This window comes from Mangifera indica, chromosome 4 (assembly GCF_011075055.1).
Source record: "Mangifera indica cultivar Alphonso chromosome 4, CATAS_Mindica_2.1, whole genome shotgun sequence".
NCBI classification, from domain to species: Eukaryota; Viridiplantae; Streptophyta; class Magnoliopsida; order Sapindales; family Anacardiaceae; genus Mangifera; species Mangifera indica.
In genome coordinates, this window is record NC_058140.1 from 4,719,060 (window position 1) to 4,746,697 (window position 27,638).

General features: G+C 32.3%; 1 protein-coding gene across 1 annotated transcript; it reads right to left on the reverse strand.

Moving 5' to 3' along the window:
* Positions 1 to 16,211: 16,211 nt before the first annotated feature.
* Positions 16,212 to 25,872, reverse strand: LOC123214549. The gene is made up of 12 exons (XM_044634382.1): positions 25,188 to 25,872; positions 22,822 to 22,938; positions 22,525 to 22,717; positions 21,879 to 22,045; positions 21,592 to 21,766; positions 21,109 to 21,170; positions 19,956 to 20,037; positions 19,057 to 19,114; positions 18,842 to 18,966; positions 16,992 to 17,075; positions 16,830 to 16,900; positions 16,212 to 16,615 (listed from the first exon to the last, which is right to left on the reverse strand). Exons 1-12 carry the CDS (start codon positions 25,625 to 25,627, stop codon positions 16,489 to 16,491), a joined length of 1,701 nt encoding a protein of 566 aa, XP_044490317.1. The 5' UTR covers positions 25,628 to 25,872; the 3' UTR covers positions 16,212 to 16,488.
* Positions 25,873 to 27,638: the final 1,766 nt, after the last annotated feature.

Below are 27,638 nucleotides of genomic sequence, written 5' to 3' on the forward strand. Positions count from 1 at the left end.
AATGTAAATTTATGTTAATATTATTGCTTTTAGTCTCTAAATTTTTGTTTGACATTGTCAAATTGAATTTGCAGGTTACTTGAATCCGATTGATTTGCGATTGATTTCGTGTCTTTGCTTGAAATCACCTTCAAAATGTATTGTTATATGTTTCAAAGGTTGTTATTGGTGTGAGGATGGTTTACGTGCCATTTTACCTCATATCAGTGTTAATGCTTGCCAGAATGAAAATCTAATGAACTACCTCACAACAAGCTAGTGGAAAAACACTTGAAATGCTTGTGCACACAACTATGCATGAGTGGCATCCGTCGTGGATGGTTGCTAGAACAAGTAGCATTTTTTCCCAACACTGAAATTTCCATAGATGGCATGGTTGGGCACTTTTTGTGCACAATCGTGCCTTGTGAAAAATTTCAGGGATGGTGTGCCCATTCCATAAGTCGTGCATTGATGGTGTAGATGGCATCAAGCCATTCCACAAGCCATGCATGGACAACATGGGTGGTAGTAAGTCGTTCGCCAAGTTATGCATGCTTTTGGAATTTTATTGAATTTTAGAATTGGGGTTTGCATGATTAGCTCATTCACCTACATGCCTGATTAATGTGTAATTTTTTATTTGGATCCAGTTTTGATGAATAAGGACTAAATTACAATTTTCTTAGCCTTTGGGATAAAACTGTAATTGTGTAAAACTTGAGGAACTAAAATGTAAATTAACGCTTGGGTAAAAATAATTGTTTTTAATGTACACATGTTTGGATGGTATGTATAGTGTTCGGTGTACATATTAAAAACTTGTTGAATGCCTATATAATTTTGGGTTTGTATTCATTAAAATAGGACTTATATGTCCTGCCTTTTCTTTTATTTCTAATGTATTTCTCTTCTCACCTAACTCTTCTCAAATGTAACTCAAGTTTTCTATTTTACACATGTAAAATTAGAGTAAGATTTATTTTTCTTAAATTAGAAAAAAAATGTAACTAAGAAACAATGAATTTTGAAGGTGAATAATTTTTGAAGACTTGAAGAGTAAGACCTAGGTTCACTAGTTAATTCCCTATGACTCAGGGAATTGACATTAGTTAAAGTTGAATATTGATAAAATTTTTGATTCACATTATAGTATGCATATTAGGTTTTAATTTTCCAAATAATCACCTCATAAGCTAAATAACTAAATTGGTGAGATCGTCGTAATACCTTTGAACACCTACAGGTAAGTTCAAAGGTATTTTAATTTTTTGATTTATTTTAAATTGAATTATTAATGTTTTTCAGAGCAATACATGCTCGTGTATAAGGGTATACATGGTCGTGTATCATTAAAAAATTTGAATTTATCAGATAAGATAAAAATCATAACAAAATCAGAGGTTTTCTTAGTTGTGTGAAATGACACATGCCCATATATCGCATCCAACAGGCAAAAATAAAAGTGCATTAAACCTAATTTTCTCTCATTATTCTTACCTACAGTTGCACCCTAAAGAAAGAGATAAAGGAGTAGAAAGGTTTTTGGTCATCAAGGGAATCTATTAATTATCGAAATCTTTGCAGCCACATAAAGGCTAAAGCATACTTCGGAAGACAAGTAAGTTGGTTTTCTTTTTGGATGTTTGAGGTTTTGATTGAAAGGAAATGTGCTCTGTGTTGATGAATGAATGATTCTAAATGGGTTGATAGCATTGTTACATGTATTAATCTATGTATAAATTCTAGGTTGTTGATTTTATAAACTTTATAAACAAGTTTTATTTTCAAATCATAAAAATTGATTCAAAGGCAATTATGGGTGCGTATTGGGTATTATGTGTTGTTGTTATGACTGAATTCATGCTTTTGGTTAATTGCTTCATTAAAGATATATGTATGGATGCTGAATAGGGTAGATTCTTGTGTGATATTTTGTGATTATAGTTACATGTCATGAAATTGAGAAGGTTATAGCAAATTGATGTTAATACTGAGTAGATGGTAGGTATGTAACTTGTTTGTTTTGATTATAAGTATGTTAATGGAATAGTGAGGATTATGACCATGTTTTAAGACTTTTTCATGCCCTGTATGGCCGAAAGTTTAGTCAAAAAACCATAATAATTAAGAAGTTACGATATTCATATCATGACACATAACTATGTATGGTCTTATACATGTCTGTATGACTTTAGTTTAAATTAAAAAGATTTACAATTTTCGTACTCGTTATAAAGAAAGTCAAACATGACTATGTGGTATGAGATACACACTCGTGTGATTTGTCAAAAGTGAAAGCTACTTAAAAAGAGGCACATGAGGGTGTACTTTAGACACACACTTGTGTAGTCAATACAAAGATCATTTTAACCCTAGTTTAAGCACAGTGATAGGGAAAAAGAATAAAGAGTAAGGATAAAAGATTTTTAATAAAGAAAAAGAAGCCAAATAGAACTAAAAAGAGTGTCTGACTACGTGAAAGATGACACAAGACCTAACTGAGTTAGATCTAGATCGAAAATTAGAAAATTTAAGGGAAGTGGTTCACATCTATATAGTAACAAGTTGTGTGTATAAGTGACAAGATACGTGAAAGTAATAAGGCTGGATAACCATGAAATGTATCATATACTCGATAGTAAGGCATATTACCACTCAGTTCAGATGTGCATGATAAGGATAATAACTCTTTGGATATTTATCCTCACATGGTCAGCAGAATGCATCACATATATACCCATGGTAGAGATTATTCTATGATTGTTTAGACAACAGTTTTGATTAGTTTATGTGATAAGGGAAGAGATTACTACTAAATTTTTTTTTCTCGTGTGACTAGGGTGTCCTAGATAACTAGCTCAATAGGCCATATAACATGTGTGCAAGGTATGATAAATAGTGACATGCAAGGTCTCTTATGTTTTCACCATGACATCAGATATGTCGATTTCTACTTAGGCCTCAATAACCTTTGTAAATGGTCTATGTCAAATCACAAGAGTGTCGAGTTGTGACCACATTCAGATTCATAAATAGAATGCTAAATTTATCAGTTTTATAAGTATTCAAGATGTCAAGAGGTCACTGATTTACTGAGTATTTTCATTCATGCATTCCTTTCTGTTATTTTACAAGTAAAAATGAGTAGCGAGGCATGTGGGGGAGCCAGCGGTCCAGTGAGTAACTGCATGAGGGCGAAGGGCATAACTACCATTTTTAGAATTTCTTTCTTTTTATGTAATTTGAACATTTTAGATACATTTTAAAGATTTATTTATGCACAATAACTTATGATTAAGTTTTTTAGTCTTTTCATACATTTATAAATTTTTAATAAATGATAAATCTCAGTATTCATTCATATTGCACCTTTTCGTATGCTTAAATATCCATAATTATGCATTAAATGATGAGATTTTAAATTTAGTAGTCTAGTCGTACATGTCTCTTAGGATCATATTCCAAGAAGAAATATGTATCTGAAAAGGGTGTTATAGAAAATAACTTATGCCTTCCAATATGATGCTTTAAGATAAATCCATGTTTGTTGGAATCTTGTTCACCAAAGCGAAGAATATACTTCTACTAGGTGGAAGACCGAATGATTGTTTCTATTGGATTAGACTTAACTAGTTACCTAGTTTATTCGCCAAAATGAAGGTGAATGTGTATTAAAGGCAGAGTCAAGGACATGCAATTGTCATTGTATATGTGATATGCAGTATCCACCTTACTGAAATCAAGAATCACAATTAATATCTCACAATTGGGTCATGCATAATTGCAGAAATTAGAGATCATGGATTTTTGTGATTGGTTTGGTTGACCTACCTAATTGTTTAATTTAAACTTGTTTTCGCCAAAGCAAAAGGGAAAATTAATTCAATAGGATCTCGACCTGTTAAGAAGTCTATCAAGATTTTCTAAGTCCAACAGAGAAGGTTGTTGGCATGAATTAAAAATATTAAAAGCATTTATTTGATGAAAGACCACGTTAAATAAATATAAAATCAAAATATAGCTTTTTTTTTTTGTTTTTGTAGAATAAACCCAACTTTCGAAAAAATATTTGAAAACAAGTTTGGGATAAACATGTGATATCTTGACTAGTATAGACATGTACAAACTATACTAGAAGAGAAGAAAATCTTCTATGTTATAGTATAAGGCTTACCTGCTATGCCCCAAACATGGTGCTAAAATGAGGGAAAATGATACTTTCAAAAAACACGAAAATGATGCAAAACTTGCATTAAATATCATATTATCTTTGTTGACCCTTGATATGAAAACTAACAATTTATCTAATGAAGATATAATCAATCATTTGTGTAGGATCTTTCTAGATCATGCTCGTTTAAAGTAATATTAGATAATGAAACAAATCCTTAATCAAAAAATGGATGATAGAGTAGAGAATGGTGCTTACTTATTTTATGTAATTAAATTGATTGAGGGAGCCAAATTTCTAGGCTCACATATGACGAATAACATGGTCTTCAACCTTGTTATCTTATCCATACCTAAATTTTACACTAAGTTCGTTATGGACTTTTTGAAGGATAACAAAAAAGAGTCCATGGAAGGATTGTTAAGGATGGTATGTGTGCTAACATACATATAAGAATGGCCAAACAGATTGAACTAAACCCTCATAATGGTGCGATTAGCAATAGTAAGGTAATTTGCTTTCGATGTGGTAAGTCTGGTCAGTGGAACAAATGCTACAAAATCTTATCGGTTAACAAAAGGAAGAAGACCGAGTATTCAACTTCAAGAACCAAGGCATAATGGATGTTTGCCATGAGAAGATGTAGACCTATGAGTTGGAAATGCGACACGTGCATACTACATTAGCTGTAGTTGTAGGATCAATGTATTCACTATTTACTATAGGAAAGATATAAAGGAAATAAAACTAATTGTAATATTTTTCAGAAATAAAAATTCTGCAAGAACTATTACTATGATTATTTCGTCCATTTTCAATCATATAAGTTAATTGGACCATTAATTTGATGAATGAAGGACTGAGTCATGACTAGTATTTTGAGTTGTTTGACTTTTGTCAAGTAATGAATACTAGTTATGTTTATTAAGACAAAGATGACTGTGTTAACCTCTTACTAACCTTAGTAAGAGTATTACTTAACTATTGAATATCGTCTTAATGATGATTATTAAACAATAATGTATCAGATGACATGAAGGACTTAGTCATGATCAATACTTTCAGTTGCTTGATTTTTGTCGTATAATAAATATTAGTTGTCTATTAAGACAAAGATAGCTATGCTGATCTCTTACTACATTTTGTAAGAATATTACTCAACTATTGAACATCATCTTAATGATGATTATTAAACAATGTTGTGTTAAATAACATGAAAGACTAAGTCATGACTAGAATTTTAATTCATTTGATTTTAGTATATTCAATATACTAACATCATTAATTAGTGTCAAACACAACAAATTTTAATTTCATCTGATTTTAGTATATTCAATCACTTGAGTTAAACCAAGAAGGTGAATATATATTACAAATGGTCTAATTTACTACTTGAGTTATAGTGGAAGTTTTAATACTTGTTAAATGTTCTAAGATAATACCTTAGAGATTGTAAACCAAATTTATGTCTATATGTATAACACATTTTATATGTGTTGTACACATTGGATTGAAGTCTAATGATTTATTTAACCATAGTAGTGACACTAATGTTAAACAATTAATTTGAGTTAGTTGAACCATATGTTAAATAAATTTTCTTATGTAATATTCTAAAGGAAACATAAGAATATCGTCCTTCTAGTACCAAACAAGTTTTAAAAATTTATTTTTAAATATTCTTTTGGAAGTTATTTTCCAAACAATTCAGTGAGAGGATAACAAAACTCAACTAAATTCTAGCTCACAAAAAAGATTGACATAAAATATATAATACACCATCAAAAGATGGTTGAAAATCACAATGGAGATTACTCATTCCTAAAAGGAAAAGAGCAATCAACCTATATATCCAGAATAATATAGGAATTATGAGGTGCATTATGAGTTTATAAGAATTAAAATTCTTGTAACTCTTAATAAATACACTGGTCATTTATGACGTTAAAATCTAAGGCTTGTGAGTGACATTAAAATCAAGTTATACTAATAGTTTATGCATATCATTAAAAGTTTGAAAATCAATTGTCAAGAGCAACACCAATGGAATCTAGAATTATTGTGATCATATCACAACCAATGGTATTAACCTCGAGTATAAGCCGATCAAGTATACAAGTTGATGAGTTCTATTTAAGTACTCATGTGAACGTCCAAATCTAAAATATTCTTACAAATAAAAAAAAATCTTTTGGTTTTACTTAGATGAATATGATATTTGTATATAAAAACAAGTGGGAAGACAATGACAATTCTGACATTACCTATCAATAGACGATATATGTGTCAGAATTAAATGTCATATTTGCAACTAGTATAAGAATTATATAACCTAATAATTCTTTATAAAAGTACTTAAACTAAGTGGTCCATATCCTCACTTGATCTATTATTGTAGATTACATATACTATTGAATTTAAGTTAAAACATTTATAACAGATGAAGGTTAAAGGGATTTAGCTAATAAAAGTCTCAAAGTATTCTCTTTCATCATGATGACACATGCCTTCTTGGATGTTATGTCATTAAACACATGAATTGAGAGACGAAGATGATTAGATTTCCATTAGTGACAACTATTGGAATAATCATGAGTATCATGATACATGCTCAAAGTTGATATCTTAATTTTTCTAAAATATCAACTACATCTAAATATGTGTCATAAGACAATATACTAGGAAATATCCTTGAATTCCTTAAAAGGAATATGGATAGTTCTTGAAGTCATAAAAGATGAAATCATTGAATGAGTAACAGCGATATAAGACAAATTAGGTTGAAAATAATGAATATTAATTCAAAGGATAAGTCGTATATATATGTTAAAGCTGAGTACGAAGTATTTAAAATGCAAGACCTTAAACGGTATATTAGATCATAAACTTTGACTTTTTGCGTAACTGATTTACACTTCATAGAGTCATGGTCTCACCAAATATTCTAATATCATACTCTGACGATTTCACCTTATCAATAATGATTGACAAAAAGAAAGGTTGTTTGGTCTTAGAATACTAAATAAATATATTGTATCAATGGATGCTTGTTTTTAATAGAAGCAATGATGGGTATATATGGTCATTTGATATTGTTTGCATCAATGATTAGCTATAGTGCAAATAAGAGATTGGTGAGGTTCTTGCTCTAAAGTCAATCCTTATGACGATATAAGTTCATTAATAAAAGTCATATATGTAATTCCAATATCATTTCTTTTTCTGTAAAGCATATATGCTTAAACAAATGTCATAAGAAAAGTTGAACCGTGACAAGAAAATCAATGTCTAACACTTGATTATGAGAACCATAAGTGCATAATAGGTAATTGTTCTTTAACTTTGATATTATCATGACCAAGGGTATGGGTAATAATGAAAAGTTCTTATAGTATTGAAGAACCTTATCAAAAGATTATGACAATTCTCACATATCAAAGTTGTTCATTAATGACTTGATGTAACATATGAATATATATTGTAGACATGTTCACTGGACTGACCTGCTAAGAGGATTCCATATGGATGGTTACTTTAGTTTCTGTAAAAAATATCCTTTTAGTAAATGAAGGTACATGCGATCCTTAGACTTTAGGCCAACAAACTATTTTGTATAAGGATCAATTTGGTTTATCACCAATCTAACATAGCCTAGTTATAGGATTGTCAAAAAGGTAGTAATTACTCATATCGAGATCTATACGGAAGTTATAATAGATCGATAAAGAATTCATCACTCCCAAGTACAAAAGTTGAAAGTTAAGGTCTACTAACGGATGTCAATGATTAATTAAATTTATGGCCACAGTTCGATTGAGTTGTTGCTCGATTTAATATTATTCGGTCATTGACATAAGTCAATCTATGTAATTTAGGGAGCTCTAAGGGAGACACTTAATTTATACCTTAGTCTCAAAAAGATATCATATAATGAAATGATTAAATTATATGAGTAATCGTATCACTGATAGGTTAAAATAAGTTATATACTTACCTCTACTAATCAGGTGGTCATGATGTCTTGCTAGAGGCCAATCATAGTCTGTGTTCGGATGGATACTAGGTTGATAGTCTGACACAAATTTGATTACTATCGATTTAGTGAAGAACTTATAGTTCACACACAAAAAGAGATGATAAACTCTAAAGGCATGAGAAATATTCAAGTTAGATTCAATCTAGATTTTGGATGAAGAATTTAGAGTCATAAAAAGACCTATATACCCGAACTGTATTTTATTATACTTTAGGCCTTAGTGTAATAATGTTTAGCTGTTAGGATGTATGCAAAAATTAGTAGGATTGAGTTAGATTGACTCAAATCTACATCATCTATTTTAAAATTCAAATTAGGGTGATATAGCATTATATCCTATTATCACTAAGATAATAATCCATGATTTTGAGTTGAATGCCAAGAATCATGAGAGAATTAAATGAATTTTAAGTGCGTTGATTGAGTATACAAATCTTGTAAGTTGTATGTTCATATATATGGGTATGACAATTCCTACCCAAGCTATGCACTCATGGGACACTAATTAGTCCCAAGCACGCATAGAATAGCCACTTAAGACATGTTCATGTCTCAGGCAGCATATGTATTTGTGTATATATATAAATACCCTTTTACTTTAAATTAGACAATGCTTTTTATTTTACATATAACCCTAGCTACTGAGTGAAATATTTTCTCTCTGTTTAACCACGATACTATTCTCAAGCTCTAGCATGTTTCAAGTGTAGTCAAGCCTCTTTTCAAGTTGTTACTTCATGTGGATACCAAGGAGTAAGCCTACACTTGGTCTTGAAAGTAAGGCTTTTTAACCTCTCTCTATCAAAGAAAGATGAATAAGCCACCAACGCAGTAATATCAAAATACACCCTATGCATATTATTTGCATGTTTGTGAATTGATCTTATTACGAGGATGATCCATAACTAGGTTTTGTGATATGTATGTATTGTTTAGTCTTGAAAGTAAGGCCACAAAATCCTTACACCTTTGACATAGGTGTTGTGTCTAGTGTTAGTTTTATGTTAAGATTTACCTTTCACTCAAAAGCTAATATCGATAACTCTTATCGAAATATATCTGGAAACTCTTAGATAACTAGTGTCTCTTCAATGCTTGGGTCTGACTTCACCTTATTCACCATATGAGCTAGAAAGCCTGTACACCCCTTATTTAACATTTTTCTCGTTTTCATGGTGTTGATTGTCATGTTTTTGATATACCCTCTCACCGAAGTCAAACTGATCACTGTCCTTAAGATTGAATCAAACTTTCTTTCATCATAAATCAATCTTAGCCTTATTTCTTTTTTAAAAAATAATCCCTAAAATCATATAAAAGTCTGGCACATTGAAGACTATTAAATCTACAAACAACTATTTGCCTTTAAGCTCAATTCTTTATCCTAGAAACATCTTATCACTAATCACTAACCCATCATATGGTAACTCTGTCTAACTTTTTGGGCCATTTTCACTAGTTGTACTCCTAAAGTCTCTACTATACTCTTGACAACAAAATAGCAAGTAACGCTATAATCAATCAAAATATAAAATGGCATTGAGATAAGACATCTGACTGGTTATTGTTGATGGGTTAACCTTGACGAGTCCTTAGGTGGTAGTATATACTTTGGTAGTAGATCCCTTTACTGGCTACTCAACTCAATTTGGAGGCCTGAGTAGAATTTGGCTTTATGCCCTAATCAATGGTACCTAAAACATACTCCTTGTCTATTTACACTTTTTTTTTTGTGGTGTTCACCGTACCTTTGGCATATTAGAGCCTTTGGTCCCTTCTGCTTCTCTATCATTTCTTATTACCCTCGGACTGAAATGGTCTCTTCCCCTTTTTATCTAGAGAATGACTTTTTTGTGCATTGGTATTATCTAACTATGACTCTAGAGTTAGTGCAATAATAGGTTTGCCATACATTCTCTTAACGAACACCTTAGATCTCAATGTTCTACTCAATGCCTTATTGTATGTCTGGGGTAGTTGATTACCTATCATCACATCTAAGGCTATAGCTAGATCAAACCTGCACATAAATTTTTCTATCCACCCAATCTTAGTGTTATCTATCTCTTTGTCATATCTCACCAATTGTTAAACTTGTTGGTGAAGTCTTTAACTATGTCAAAACGATGGTATAATGCTATAAATTGTTAAACCATGATACAAGTCACATCTACACCTCTATATTTAGCCTCGAATCTCTTTCTAAAGTCTAACCAGGTCATTTATAAAATCTTAATTTTATCTCAAGTCAAGTTCCACTACAACCTAACATCTAACTTGAATAGGTAAGTGGCATATCTAATTCTCTTCTAGTTATTCCATGACATTCTCAATTGACTTCACCAACTTCTCACTTGTAACTAGATCCTTAGCATTTGTAAACTTTTAGGGTTGGTGAATACTTGATAGATTATAGATAGGGTACAACTGAGTCTTAGCTAGCATTGGTAACTGTATAGATGTCTCTTTTGTTGTGCCTTATGTTTATGTCCATGGTACTTGAATCGACCCACTTATTTGTACTAGAGTACTTTCTTGCTCCTTCAACACCTCTTTGATCAATTCCCTGATATCATTAGCATTCATGTCTCTCTAGGGAACTAAGGGAACTACCCTATCACTTTAAGTCCTTCATAGGTTTCCTACTTGTTCATTTCTACTGATTCTTCTAGTTCGCCTCATTCTTCTAAAAAACCTATAACAATGAGTCTTCACATAAACTTAGTAGGGAACATAAAACGTTACTTATAATGATCAACTATGAGTGCAGTCAACGTGGTATAAAGGGGTTTAAATTCATTGTGGTGTTTATGCTAGATACACATACGAACATGTATCTTTCTTTGTGCATGAGACATGATTATCCTCTCAAGGGTGTGACTTTGTTGTGTTATACATATAGGCATGTTATCCCTTTGTATTATACATCATAAACAAAATTAACGCTCACAAATTAGTAGAGGAAGATTCCCTTGGTCCATAAAATGCTAAATAGAGCATAGAAAGTTATCCCACTTACTTAATCGGCAGGTTGCTTTTATCTATAGCTGTCATTGCCCTCTTTGTCAGCAAGTCATACTGAAGCTACCATAAAAACACTTGCAAGTTAGACTTAAACGCTCTCTTTTTCCTTTTTAAAAGTTTGTGTGTTTGGTTAGAGATAAAAATCCCTAAAACATATCAAATATGTCTTATATAAACTGCTTTAGCATAACACCACACACAGTGTGTGCTTCACCACGCATAGCCATGTGCCACTAAATTTCAAAATTATGTAGCGTTCATCTTATCTAACGAACATGATAGTTGACACATAGTTGACTCCGCTCTTTACACAGTCGTCTATCACTTATCATTCATATTACATCATGTATTTCACATTAATTCAATCATATATTAACATAATCATGCAAAATGAATATTATGCCCTTTGCGGGTGTTACACAAGTGTGTAATGCATTAAATGCAAAATGGAAGCAACAATTTAGTAGCATAATACAACTAAGGATCTTGTTCGCCCACATGTCATTTATCAATGTAGAAAGGTGAAAAAGTTTTTGAAGCCTTATCGGAACTTCAAAAACTAGGAGTAGTTGTAGTGCAATAAGACTTTCCCTTAGAAAAATGCATGAGAAATGCACCAATGTGTTTAGCCATTATTGGTTATGCAAACAACATGTAACAACTAGAAATGATAGTGTAGACAACTACATTGTTTAATGTGACATATAAATGTTTTCAAACTTACTTAAGAATGTTTTTTAACTTGATTTGAGGTGATTGTTTTTCCTAGAAGTAATTCAAGCACATGTTCTAAAATGTAAGCAAAAAATCAAAGAGTTTTAGTGAAAACAAATTCATTGTTAAATTTTGTCTAGTTAGGTATAATGATATTACTTATGTTTCATAAACTTCTTGTTTAGGTTCAGCCTAAGATCTTCTACTACTCCTCATAAGTGTTTGTTGAGTATGTTAAGGTAAGCTAATGAGAATTTTAAATCCAAACCACAATAAATAAATGCATGGGGTTTTTGATATGTTCTTATACAATGTGTTTACATGAGTATGAAAATGTATTAACAACTTTGAGTAAGACAATGATTTTGTAGTCTTGAACTATGTTTGAAGGATTTGTGGTTGGTCGATCAATATTTATGTGACTTTTCTGAGGAGTTGATCTCATTTTTTGGCTTGGATTTTTGTTTATATGTTCCAACCTAAACACTATTAGATATTGATTTATATGTTTTGACTATGCTATTTCTAGTCGATCTCCTCTTTGATAGGCAAAGTCAATAAGTTATGTGTTTTGTATAAGAATGATTACGAAGTATTACTATGAAAAGTATGTTCCACACTATGAAAAGTTAGTAAGTTATATATTTGAGATTAGTATATTCTTTCTTTGTGAAAATGCTTGACTTAGTAGGTCTTATATAGTTAAAACTTTAAAGCTAAGAGGAATTTGGAGCGATTCCATTGTCCTATTAAAACGTGGTTTATTTTTTAAGAATGGTTCTTTTAAAATTTTGAGACTGATAGAATGGATGTTTCATCATAGGTGAACAAACATTCCAGATGATGAGATGGTAGACAGGTTGTTTCAACCATCGAATAATCGTTTCAGGCATCATAGAAGAGTAGAACGATCGTTCTAAAAGTTTTTTCATTGCTTATTCTAAAAGCATTGCAACCATTCCAAGGAGGACTGTTCAGTTGATCATTTTAGGCATAACATTTTGTTAGAAGGAGAATATGAAAGAGAATAAGCTCATTTTATGCATACCAAGCAAGTTGGAATTGTGGAATTGGCGTTCCATTCTTGAAACACCTGTTTTAATTATCAGACAAGATTAAAGAATTTGAGTTGGGGTAAAATTGTATCTTGGATTTCACTTTATAAGGGTAACTCTAGTTCATGCAATGGCGAAAACATTTAGCAAATTACTCCTTAAGGATGTACTAAAGTTGTCCCTCATATACATTTTGGAGAATTTGAGCAAACCTAAGAAGAGGTTTCTCATGAATAGGGATGACAATTTGGGCCTGATTTTAGAGGTCTCGACCCTCCCCGACCCTAATAAGGAGGGGATTCCCCAATAGAAACAGAGAAGGGGATGGGCACAGGGACGGGGATGAAAAAAAATCCCCGTAATCGGGGACGGGCCGGGGATGGGGATACATGTGTCCCCTCCCCGCCCCGACCCTTCCCCTCCCCGCCCTTATCTCCGTCCCTTTATATTAATATATTTATTTAAAATACTAATATATTTTTATAGTTTTAAATTATTTGTGTTTTTCAAATTTATTTAAGTTTTTGTTGTGCATATTAAAAGAGTTAATATATTATATTTATGCTATTTGAAATAGTAGATCAATTTTTATTTTGCTTAATTTTGTTATTTAATATATTTATATTGTATTTACAAAGTAAAAAGAATATATTTTTTTTGCAGGTACGGGGAGAGGATGGGGAGGGGATTTTTCTTTGCGGGGAAGGACGGGGAATCATTTTCATCCCCGTAGTGGGGACGGGGATTGAGATCCCCTCCCCATTGCCATCCCTACTCATGAATGAGAAATTATTATGGGTTAGATTACTTTAACTTCTACTTGTGTGAAGAAGAATTGTGTGGGACGAGACCCTAGGCAATCTTTAAGAGACAACCAGAGGGTGTTTTAAGAGATTTCAAGAAAATAAATCTAAGAAAGTTAAGCATGATACGCTTTTAAAGGAATGAAGAGTGCACTCTCCCTGCTATATAATACTGCATGAACTTGTACGCTAAAATGGAGTTAAAGTCAAGAACCAACGAATGAAGTGGTAATAAGGAGGTCATCCAAAAGAAGAAAGTGCTACTGACTATCCATTTTGTTCATGTTGTATATGATGTTTATATGATTCTTTGTTTTGTCAATATTGATCATTAATTATATGCTTTATTTTTCACCATGTAGGCCTCATAATTGTTTGTTCTTTATGTGACAGATACTGAATAAGAACAATGGCTTCAACAAGTTGGAATATATTACAAAAGTAATAATGGTCAACACATAATCGACGAAATGGAGTCAGCTGAAAGCAAAGACAACGAGGATGGTTAGGTGGCCCGAGAAGAGTCAACTGATAATGGTGATGATGAAGGGATACCCAAAGGGGATTCTAAATGATGATGAAGAGTTGGACTGAGACAACTTGCATGTTATGAATGTTAAGAGTGTCCGACAATAATGGATTCCAATTCACCACAAAACCTTGAGGCATATTTCAACTTATATATACCACTCTATATTGTTTCCATCATTATTGTGTCGTTCTATAAACACCTATAAGTATTTAAATAATGTGTCATTATATGATTGAGTATTATTTTATATTTATTTTAAAATTATCTAATTATATAATAACATATTATTTGAATATATAATTATATACTCAAAATTAAATACACATAATTTTATCGAAAATATTATATTGGAAGCACTGCCCTTCCTTTACAAGAGTTGGGATCCTAAAGCTTATAAAAATGGAGACACATATAGTTGGAAAGCGTTGGACTTTTGTAGGAGGTAGGTACAGCAAAAGGATGATAAAAGAATCAATAGGGGTCTCACGCTAATTAAATGTATGGATGACTATGTAGAGACACTTACATCACTTTATGTTTTTTTAAGTAATTTTTCTATTCATATGACATTTGGCTTTATTTATATGAACAATATTTGGACACATACCATTACCTGCTGCTGAAATATTGAGCAAAGAACCCAAATAAGGTTCAACAAAAGTCGACTATCATGGATGTCACGTTCATGGTTGTTAGCGACTTGCATGTATTTCACGCTCAAGGCTAAATTATATCACTTTCTGTCCACATGTAGTACCTAAACAACTTCAGAAGGACTTCATAGTTCACTTCTCTAGGCATTCTAAATGATTATGTGAACCCTTATTCTAGGTCTCCTAATGTCCTCCGTACTTGTAAAAAAGAACTAAAAAAAATGATAGCCAAAAAGTGATTGATAAGAGTTGTTGGTCATTAGGAAAGAATCCATGTTGACCAACCATGACTACCAACCCCTACTTGTCACCATTAGAGTAAGCCTATAATTGTTGATCCACACTGACCATTAAGAGGGCGTTCGACAACTATTCATAGACCTATAACGACCAATAGACTTTTGGCTCAAAGAGGCATGACCTGTAATATTACAAACTATGTCACAACCCGCGTTTAGGATAAATATACCTTGGAGGTGTAATCCAAAAGAATTATGGATCATATTCCGAACTTTGATTTTTTAAAGGGATAGCCCAACTTGGAAAGTCTGTCTTTTAACGAGCCTTAGCATGACATGGCCTGTGACACGGCAAGGGCCACCCCCAACCAATGAATATGCTTAACTATTTATATTCAACGTTAGATTAAATTTTACCTATTTTATCCATATTAACCAATATCCCCTCTTTTCATGAAAAATACTCAATTCTATTGCATCATATGCCTATTTCACTCTAAGTTCATAAAATATAAATAACAATAATCTAACAAAAATAAAACCCTCATTTGTCTATCTTCCACTCATGTTTCAAATCCATCAGAAAACGCAAGGTTTTACAAGTTCTGGATAACAGACATAGATTTCCTCTCTTTCGGAGCTTTTAATATCACAAAGAGCACTCGAAATGATTCAATAATACCTCCTTCGAATCAAGAAACCAAGACTTGCTAGTGATTGCTAGAGGTTTGAAATTTTGAATTTTGGATAAAGGGATAATGAATATTCTGTGGGGACAATCTCATCCTGAGAAATAAGGGAAAATATGGTTTGGACTAATTGTTGAAGCTCTATGAAATTGCTATACCATTTTACTTGCTCATTCAAGACCGAAGGTCCATCGAATAAGCTTCCTCATGATCACTTCTAATGTAGGAAAACTATATCATTTTGAACCTTTTAGAAAAAAGATAGTACTCATCAAATGGCTACTTCTGATATTATTTTTGGAACGCCTTCATCTTGCATGTAACCAAGAGAAAATTGGCTTTCTTCCAACCAAAAAAAATTATACATGATTGATAATAATCATCTCGCTGTCAACCTCTTACACCAATACAATTTTCTTTACAAGCTTGTTATAGGACTACCTCTTTTCTGTAGCTAAATCAACATGCAAATACAGTATAACTTACAAGAAACTTGTATCACATTTATCTTGACAAGGTTATACATGACTAATTGTGTGCTATCCAGATGAAAGGACGTAAAATTCCTAAAACAAACAAATTTGAAGTCATCAACTATTGTTCTGAATAGGATGTGCAGTACGACCGTCTTCGATGGTAGGAGAGTTCAAGATCTTTCGAAGAGAACGATATTGAAGCCGTACATTCTCACCACTTCCAATAATCTTAAGCAAATACCTACAAAAACAAAATGAGATATAAATACAGTGATGCTTTACCTAATAGTACTGGTTAACAATTTGCCTATTATGGCAGAAACTTCAAGTGATTCACAAGCATGTATACCACTAATACAAAGAGTTGCAGATAAAATGTCTCAAAATATACTTGTATCTTTAATTGAAAGCAACAGAAAACAATATGAATGATAAGTTAGGTCTGTCCCACTTACCAACCATTGAGACATTGGGATGTGATAACAGCTTCCTTGCCGACAAATTTTTCTGGCGTCCTCCTATTTCCCTATAAAATTCAGTCTGCCATTAAAACTTATATCTAAACAAGCAGCATGTTCTGAGTCAACAGATTAGTACCAAATGGGAAAAATAATCACCTTAATTAGCACCTTCTCATTAACAGAAAATGGATATTGCACCCCTCTATGCAACCCATCATCAACAGCGACATCTCCATTTTCCTTTGCACAAATAATTAACAATCCAAATAAACTCATCTAAACAAAATTATGCTGCTCATATTGATGTGTTAAATGTAGTATAAATCATATATATTATTGAGCTTCTTTTTTCTTTTGAAACTACTGAAATAGTTTGTATAACAAATATTTTCTTCAAGGTGTCTTTAATACAAAAATATTACATTCCCGGAACTCTATTTTTGTCCAAGAAAATATCAATTTATCTCAGATATTTGCTTGTACTAGCTGTTTTTCCCAAAAACTTTACAAAAGTGTTCCAATGCATGGGTATCAATGTATATTCCACCAGACTTAAGATTTTTACTCCAATTTATTAAGCAACAGAAATTTTCGTTAGCTCTCTAACACATCTTACAGTGTTGAATTTAAAAATTTCAAGGTATAACCAATCCTTTCATACTAGTATAGATTTAATGAATGCTGATTTATGAGAAATTAAGCATTACACCTGTTTTCTTATTATTTCCTGTCTCTTCAGCTCATTGGTGAGTCTTATGAGTTCTGATTATTTCAACGTCAAGGTTTCTATTATTTAAAGAATCACGTAAGTTATAATTCACTATAAGGAAAGTTAGACATTAGTTCTATCTAGGGAATCATCTATGCTTGGAGGCTGTTTAAGGAATTACCATATAAATCCTTAGTGTTGTAACTGTAAAAGCAAGTGAAAATTCATTTGAATGTAACTTCAACTTTTGGAAAGACTAATTTTTCATATGACTTCGTATCTCTAAAGGATTCCATTAACTAATATTCCCTTTGTCTTGTATTTCTATCTTTGTATTTGTGTTGCGCTGTGTTGATGGAGGTGTTGCCTACATGATAATTTATGTTGATTGCATTCTGGCAATTGTTGCCAAGCTAGTTAGTTGTATGGTAAATCTACACTTTTAACCCATATGTGAACTTTCAGTGGCGTGAAACATCTTAATATTAATATATGTAAAACAATCTATAAATACAAGCTTAAAAGAGAATTGTAATAAGTCATTATAAAATTTATAATGAATTCGTATCCATTAATGTGAATTATGGATCTCTTATTAGATCATTATCCTAAAGTGTCTTCTATAAAATCTACAATAAACTAAAGTTGTATTGTCTTCCTAATACCTAGAACTCATGTACAAATTGTGGTTGTGTTAACTACTGCACTTATTAAAGATGGTGAAGTCAATTATAAAGCCTATTATGAATTTGTTATAAATCAGTAATGAATCTTGTCTCCCATGAGATCAATTTTCCTCATGAGCCTTTACCTAGAAATTCCTTCTTATCTTCTTTGTTCCTAAGTCAAAAGGTCTATTATGAAATTGTTACCAATCAACTCTAAATCATGAATCTCTTATGGGATCATTTTCCCCGAAGAAACATATATTTCTTGTTTCCCTAGAAATTCCTTATTATCCTCTTGGTTCCTAAGCCATAAAACACATTATGAATTTTTTATTATTATAAAACCTTTTTCTTCCAAAATTTAATTTATTTATTTGTTTTCTCTAGAAATCCTTTCTCATCCTCTTTGTTCTTCATCTCATTAGTGCACTTCCACCACTTTACTTAGAAAATACAATGAAAATCTTTTAGTACAATTTGCCGAATTCAAAAACCATATGTGTTGTTTCCACTAGGTAAAGCAATTATTTCTATGGTATGTTAAATACGATCCTAAGATTATACGTATGGCCCAAAGCATAAAAAATGACCAAAGTTGAGGAAATATTATGCACTTTAACAAAATATACCCTATTTGATTTTCTGATTGGATCCATTTGATCCCCCATTTCTTTCCGACGCTTACGGAGAGCAGCATTATGGAACAGCCTTCTATCATCCTCTTGCTTCACAGCTACTGCAGCAGCTCTGAGAGCTGTCAAAGAGAATTGAATGAATTAAAAAAATTAAATTGGTATGAAGCAAGAACAAAAATCTTAAGGGAATGAAAGGAAATGGAATGTACCTAGATTAGGGACCAAAGACCCAGTCTCAACCTCAGCGCCGCAGATGGTACATCTGGACTGTGAAGTAAATAATAGTTGATAAAATTAACAGTTAAACGTCAATTTCATCAGAAGCTTTAACATAGTTAAGCATAAGATTGCAGCCTGTGTCAGTAATTAAGGGCAGACATCAATTTTAGCACCTCCAACATGTTCTATCATCACACAAAAAGCTAACAAATTCCATTATTTTGAATACAAATATTCCCCCTGGCTATATAGCCCACATCTTAAATCAAATGCACTTTTGCTACTTAACTTTAAAGAATCTGTTATTCCCATCATTTCTATTGAGCAAGAGGAGGCATAGATATGGAAACAAATAAAATCATAATTCTAGTTAAAAATCAACACCATCAATCTTAATAATCAATTTACATCCAATTTGCTAATTTCCATTAAGAAAATGTCCATCTAAGTTGTAGAAAACCACAAGAGAACAATGTGTTACAGACTTGAGCCCACCATCCTTCAGCTTAAAGTCCTGTAAGTTGACTTAAAACCTCCCTAATGCAGTATACAGTATACAATTCTTCAAGGACCAGGTCATTCTTGTTCCACCTAAAATATTTTTCTTCAAATCTGTATCTGAAGCTTAATTATCAAACAAACAGTGGTAAGCTCCAAAATACATGTTAATATGCTATATTTGGTTCATCCAATGTTATTATAAATTTCCAATTTCCCTAGCTCAATTTAATTGAAATTTTTAGGCAGCTTATCTAAACCCACCACTGTGGTTCACCAAATGCACACATAATAATGGCTAAACTGTCCTTTCATACATGCATTTCGCATCATCAATGCAATAATTTAAAACTTTATATAATCAATAATGAATCAGGGATTGCCCACTTACTATTTCAATGACCCTTCTTAGCATAAGACCACCAAATGAATGTCCACACGAAACAACCACGGCATCCTCGAGAAATGCACCACTAAATAAACAACAAATGACAAAGAGTTTCCATTAGAGCCACATACTAACCATATTAAAATTTAGTTCAGCTTGCTATTCACAAAAATATAGAAAGAGCAAAACCAATTCTCAAGTTGAGGACTTGGCCTCAAGCCATAGAGTACAAAGAATAGTTAATATATGAAACCAAAGTCCAACCACGATGAGAGATAAGTTAATATAAAAAATATACTCTAAAATATTCTCCTTATCAATTGGTATCAAGGCAGAGATAAAGAAAAGTTAGAAATTAGAGAAAACTGAGGGCAAAAGAAGGATAAAAATAAGACCAACCAAGCAGGAAGGACAAAATTAAGTGAGAACAAGAAAGAAAGGGAACACAGAACACAGAATATGAGGAAATACACAAGAAATAAAGAACAATTAGGGAGAAAAAAAAATGATGGAGTTGTGTAATTATGGCTACATTAAAATTATGGAGTTGCACTATTATGGCTACATTTTGCATCATATGGGACAGAAAGAAATAGAATAATCTTTGAAAACATAAAACAAAATGAACCTTTATTTAATGGGAGAAGTTTTGAGATTCTCTTTCAGCTTCCAGGTCACATGATTTTTGGGATGGGCCATTTTTCATTATTGCTAAGAATTGGGAGACTGTAGTGATGTGATTATAGGAGTAGTCTGCTTTTTTAGATTTTAGGACTTCACTGTCCAGTTTCTCAGTTAGATTTTGTTCTTGGGGTTGTCTTGACTCATTCGCATAGTGATGTGATTATAGGACTTCACCGTACAGCTTGTTTCACTTTCCTGAAGTTACATAAGCTTACCTGAGTTTCTTATTAAAAATAAAACTAAATTAAAAAAAAAAACACACAATTTTCATCTTTATCATCAATCCATTCTATTAACAGTAACAATAGAATCAAACAAAGCTTTGAGACCTGAAACTGTAACTCAACTACAGAAGATCTCATAACAGCCTAACAATAAGGAGTCAGAAAGAAGACAATAAACTTAGTATTATAAAATTGGTAAAAAAAAAAAGAAACTAGCTTTAAATAAAGAGAGATGACAACGAACTCACGATACGGGATCTGAGAGAACGCTTCTTAATGAAGGTTCCTTATTTAAATCATTTTGTGCAACCTGCAATCACATAAATCAAGTCAAACACAAATTTTGAAAATCCAGTTGGCAAATGTAGCACAAGAAAAAATTGCAAAGTTCCACAAAGACTTCCCGCCAAAAAACTTATGGAATACATATATTAAACATGCACAAAGAAAGTTACAATGTTCTATATGGCAGAAAGGCATCAAGGCATCCTCTCGGATAAAATTTTCAGTGTTACACAATCAATCAACATTATAACAAGTGATGAAATAGATCAAATACAATAGTAGTCAATTTTATATCATAAATTGGTTTCTTGAATCATCGGAAACCCAATTTAATGGGCAAGAACTGAGAACAAGAATGAAATGACAAAATATGAATTCATAAAAGTTTAATGGGCCTCTATTTTGTATTCATGAATTGCTGTGAAAGGCTAAAACATAGTACTCACATAAGTGTTATCAGAACGATTACACAATCCATCTTCTTCCGCAGAAAGGTCGTCCATAAATTGGCTTACAGATATTGGCACATAACTCTGGGGAATGACATGACCTGCCGCTGCAATTGGAGAACAGTCTAATATAGCATTGCCCTGTGGCATGAGCCTAAATGCCAGTGATGTCCTGAACCACAACACTCAAACAGCTAATTTAATTTGAAATGGAAGTTCAGTATGAGCAACTTATCTTCTAAAGTACATGTATCATAAGAACCCATTTAAAGCGATAACTGTACCTCCCTCCATTATTGGTGCACGACATATAATCAGCAGCAGCTCTATACATGGCAGCAGGACGAAGGCCAGCAGTAGCATGGCTTAGTGCCTTGCCTGTAATCAGTACAAGATCTTTAGCAGAAGACCCACCATCTGCAAGGTACCAGCGCCCGTTGGGATCACAGACCTAAGGAAGAAAAGAATTTGCAGATGAAAAGAGACAGTATGAATAATATTGATCAAGTTCTTCCAAAAAATGTTAAAATTCAGATCTTGAAAGAAACCACTTCAAAAGCAGCCATGAGCACAATAGACAATATTAGGGCCATTGCATAAAATAAAGTACTCTCTACACCTGTTTTCTAGTTAAAATTTCACAATGCATCATTGTGAATCCGACACACAATAAATATATATAAATAATTGATTGAAAATATATTAACAAAAAAACGTTGTTAAGAATTGATTAAGAGAAATCATTTTCACATTTATAATATTATTCATAAACTTACAAAAATGAGTGTAAAGGGTGTGTCTATATGGGTGACTATAGAGTCAAATGAGTATAAGAGTGTTAATGTGAATGTAGTCCACAAGTAACCAATATCTCAACATCAAATAACACCACAGTAGTTTATATTATAATTAAAATCAAACCCCAAGTACCTGTAGACCAGGACTGTCAGAGGAAATCACTGTTAATAATCCCTTCTCAACTTCGCCATTTATCAATGGCTTCCCTCCACCTATAGATCCTTTTCCATTTTGCATGGATGCATAACAGTAGGTAGCGACAAGCACAGATGAAGACACCTCGCCAGGAGGCAACGGGTTATCATCAAGTAAACTATTGAAAACGCTGCATATATGAATTTTAAGCACAAATCAGACACTTTTCCCTTAAAATTAATTAAAAATTACAAGGGATGTAAATTTCAGAATGAAGATCCATCACATCCATACTCGCTTCGCAATCGAAGATGCCTTGCAATCATAAATAAAGCAGCACGAGCTGCTTTTCCCATGCACCTAAAGATATCAACCATGCACGGGGGACATGTGTCCCAATCTTCCAAAGCCCTAACAAAAGACAAGTTTGTTTAATGTTAAATTAGGGTGCACAGTGGGTAATAATATTAAACTTACGACAAGAGATAAGCAAATCCAAGCAACTAGTAACAGAAATATTATCAGCTGCTTTTAACAATCACAGGCAGCTTGCAATCCATGGAACAGAAAAATGAAATCTATGCAACCGAAGACTTCATTCAAAACCTAGAAGCGTAACAAAACCTAGTTGAAAAGGATTTTAAGTTTTTCATACCTATCACCACAAACTTCATCTATATCCAACATGTATTAAAGATATAGAGGGGTTTCAACAATCTCAGACTTGCAACAGGCTAGAATTAAAATAGCACAGAGCTCCTAGTAGAAAAACAAGTTCAAGTTAAGAGATAGTATACATTAAAGAACCAGTGGATGTAGACCAATTACATTTCAAATCAAAACCATAATTATCATCACAAACACCAAAATCACCAGCAAAACCAGATCAATATAAATACTTGGTTAGTTATTGTTTTTAGTTCTTAAACACAAAATGTCTGAATGTTTTGAATTTTTTTGTATATAAGGAAGTTAGCATAGCAAATAGGAAATAGAGAGAACCAAGGCTAAAGAACACTGTAAAAATGAACCAAGGCTATAGAGAGAAACTCTGTTTCATTATCTCATTAGTCAATCAATTTATATAAACTAAAAATTACGAACCTATTTCAAAAGTGGCCAGCCACAAGAAAAAGGAAAAGAGACCTATTCCCGAGTAACATAAAATCAACTCAAATACAAAAGCTAATTGTTACAACTAAACCTAACTACAAGAAGTGAAGAAATTTTCAAATTCCTAAAATAAATTAATTCCTACTAACTAGATCCTAGACGCCCCACACATTCATCAGAAGCCACAAAAAATGAAGAAGAAAGAATCTACCTTGTGTCAAACAAAACATCAACTTGATGATACCATTTGACTTAATCTTCTCTATCTCCTTTAAGTTTGGCTTATCTAATGACCAAAATATTATGTTTATTGTCAAGAGATCTTATCAATTTTATTAGCATCATTTTTATATGACTCAAGAACAACTTATTAATGATTATATAACTGTTTTATGTCTACTCAAAGAAGCTCAAATTTTGGGTTTCGCACAAAAACTCTCTATGAATCTATTCAAAGTTTTGAAATTCAGGTCTCCCATATTGATTCAGAGAATTTACTTTATTTTACTTTGTTATGTTGCTATCCTTCTTGATCATTTAGTGTTACAAAGTTCCTTCAGATTATCAAACCAAATAGTAAACAAATTTTCATATATGCTCTAAAGAAGAAGTCAAAGCAAAGATACCCTTGGTAGTTCTTGTGACACTTTGACAATAGCTATATAATCCAACAACCAAACTGATCGGTTGTATTATTTCATGGAAGTTACCATGTTGAAATAGCTATGAGACTGCAACATCTAAAAGACATGGCTATGGTAGAATGATTGTTCAGACATAAATCTAAAAATATCCAAGCATGGTCAGATGAGACATGGAATGTCATATCTTCCATCTCATCCCCTTCCCAGGTCTAAAAGATATAATGTGACCTTGTCTAATGAAAAGGGTTGCAGTTTAAATTTTGTTCAACTTATTTTCAAGGGTAATCATTAGATTCCTTTTTAATGAGTTCTTGTGGGTAATAAATAGCAAAACAAAGCATCAACTAATTTCAACTACTTTCTTGAATTGAGATTTTCATCAAAATACAAAATCTCATGATTCTATATGACCGTCAGTACAATATTGATTCAGTCAGTGGAAGAATCTCAGGAAATCACCTTAAATTTTGCTTTGCTTATTTTATCATCCTACCCTGAATGCCTTTCACGTCTTAGCTAATAGTATATGGTTTCCTCATTTGGCTTACGGTTAGGAACTCTTACATGATCAGCACATCCTATAAACACTAGGTTGAAGTTGCATGGTGACTACAAACAGAAAAAATAAGATGAACACAACACATCGAAAAACATTTATTTATTGATGCTATCAAGCCATATCCTCTAGCAAGGAAACAAAATTCCAATTCTTTTCCTTTTCTTTTTTTAGTTTATTGATCCATAGGTAACAAACACACAGAAATATTTCATGAGTTTGAAAAATAAAGCAAATCAAAAGCTACTAAATTAATCAATTAATGTGCAATTTTCTTCCCACAATTAATCTAAATCTCTAAAGAATTTCGGAAAACAAACCAAAATTAAATAACTAAACAACATTACCTTCCTGCTCGATAGATATAGACCCCACGGCTTCCCTTGGCGGCACATTGTGATTTAGTCCTAAAGTAAAATCGAGCCGCTTCGAGTCCGCAGCGCATAACAGCAGCATCCTGGCTACCCAATTCAATCACGGCGGCATTGTGCCTCATGAGCGACCCCGACAACGCTTCAACAGCCCTCAGGTAGGACCCACAAGGGGCCCCATCGTAGGACGTCATGTCCTCTAAACGGACTCGCGCCGGCATCGTCACAGGGGGCTCGACTGAGATAGGGACCACCGGGCCAATGACATGATCGGCTATCTGTAATGGTATCGCTTGGCGGGGCAGAGTAGGTCCATGAGTGGATGGAGTAGGCGTGGATGTAGGGGATCTAAGAGCGTCGTTGCAGGGTTGCGGCGGTGCAGACGAGTTCTGCTGCTGCTGCATCATCATAACCATTAATCATTCTGAAATATTTATATTTAGGGTTTAAGCAACTTATTTGTAATTTAGGGTTTTGGACACTTCATTGAGTTCAAGTTCAACAAGACGCTGAGGTTTTCGTTTGATTTGGGGAAATAAAAAACTATTCTGGTTTGATTCAGTTCACTCGGAGCCGGGAGTGAGCCGAGAAGTGAGACTGACACTAATGAAGCAAATGATAGTGAGCCCCTTTTCACCGTCAACTCGTTACTCGTCACAGCTAAAATGCGACATTATCACTTATTAGCCCTATTCATACACCTCCACATATTAGGCTTGGATTCAAACCGAATTAATTTGAGCTCGAACTCAAGTTCGAGCTATCCGTCAGATTTTTTAATTAAAATTTTTGATATAAAACGATATCATTTTGATCAATATATATTAAAACGATATCGTTTTAATAACGAAAAATGAGTCAAATAAAATTCAAATCGACCTTAACTGAGCTCAGTCAAGCTCGAGTTCGAACTCGAGCTAACTATATATGAACCGAGCTGAGTTCAAGCTTAGCGCGATTCGAATCCAGCCCTACCACAGATAATACGTGAAAAATAACAAGATTCTAAAATATATCATAAAAATTATTATAATATAATTATGTTACGATATAATACAAGTTACTAATATTAATTAATAAGCTTTTTTAAATAAGTAAGGACATAACAATAATGTAGATCTAGTGTTTTGTATCACCAGAGCATATTTATATTGTTTCAGAATTTTTAAATTTTTAACCTGATTTGAATTAAAATTGTATCAAAATTTTTTAATCCTAACTTAACTCTTAAATATTTGAATTATTTTATCCAACTTAAACTGATATAAAATTATCTATTATTTTTACTTTTCAAAGTGTTTTTATTGTTTTAATTTATTCATCAAATTGTTCTAACATATTATTAATAAAACACACAATATAACATTTTGTTGTATTACAAATACTCTAAAAATTATATACTAAGCCCTTTAAAATGCATCAATAATTTGACTAACCTAATCACATTCTTATAGCTTAATAATAAAATAAATAATATGAGTAATGACAATTATATAAAGATACAACTATATGCAATTTGTTAAGATTTTAATTATTGTTGATATTGTCCTTTAACAATTATATAGTTTATTCTCAACAAATTCTATTAAAATAATTTTCTCCAAAACATTTGAATCAATCAGGTCATATTGGGTTACCCCTAACACTATCTAATTTAGTTTCAAATCATGTTAAATTGATCCGAAATAAATTTCATGTAAGAAAAATTTAACTCTAACCTAATTTTTCATATTATGTTATGTTGAGTTATTAAGTTGTATTAAAAATTGTTAACTCTATAAAAAAGGAAATTAATAAATTCCCGAAATATAGGGGGGAAAACAAAATTATCCAACTTTTTTAATTTTAAACGAAAATTACCTATTTCATTGTAAAGACAAAAATGCCCCTTATTTTAAAAATGAAGAAAACAATGTGTCATCATTCCCAGGCACACAAGAACAAACTCTCCACCACATGTTCTCGCATACACCATTTGATTGGTTTTCTTAGGCAATTTTTGTGACTTTTTCGGAAACAAAAATAGATAAAAAGGTTAGTAAAACAATCCTTATCATGTCTTTATGCATTTCAGTTCAAGATTTAGTTGATTTGATGTGAAACTTGGGTGTTTAGAGCTAGGGTTCCAATTTGAAAGATTTGATGAAATTGCTTGATTTGTTGGTGATTTTGATAAATTTTCTTAAGGTTTTTGTGTTAAATTAGTTGTAGAGTTGATTATTGTTAAAATGACGTTTCAAAAACGAAGTTTGGGAGGTGAAATCTCACCACACAAATTCATCAGTGACCACGCGAATGTTGCACTGACCACATGAAATGTGTGGTGAGATTTCGCAGAGACAAGAAAGTTTTGTGCATTTTTCAAACTTTCTAGACCATACAAACTTTCTAAAATGTGAGTTTTTACACAATAAATCGTGTGGTAGG

Coding starts and splice junctions, on each gene's coding strand:
- LOC123214549 (XM_044634382.1), bottom strand. CDS start 25,627: ATGGTTATGATGATGCAGCAGCAGCAGAACTCGTCTGCACCGCCGCAA. Junction 21,767..21,878: donor TGCACCAATAATGGAGGGAG/GTACAGTTATCG, acceptor GTTGTGGTTCAG/GACATCACTGGCATTTAGGC. Junction 16,901..16,991: donor ATGAGAAGGTGCTAATTAAG/GTGATTATTTTT, acceptor TGAATTTTATAG/GGAAATAGGAGGACGCCAGA.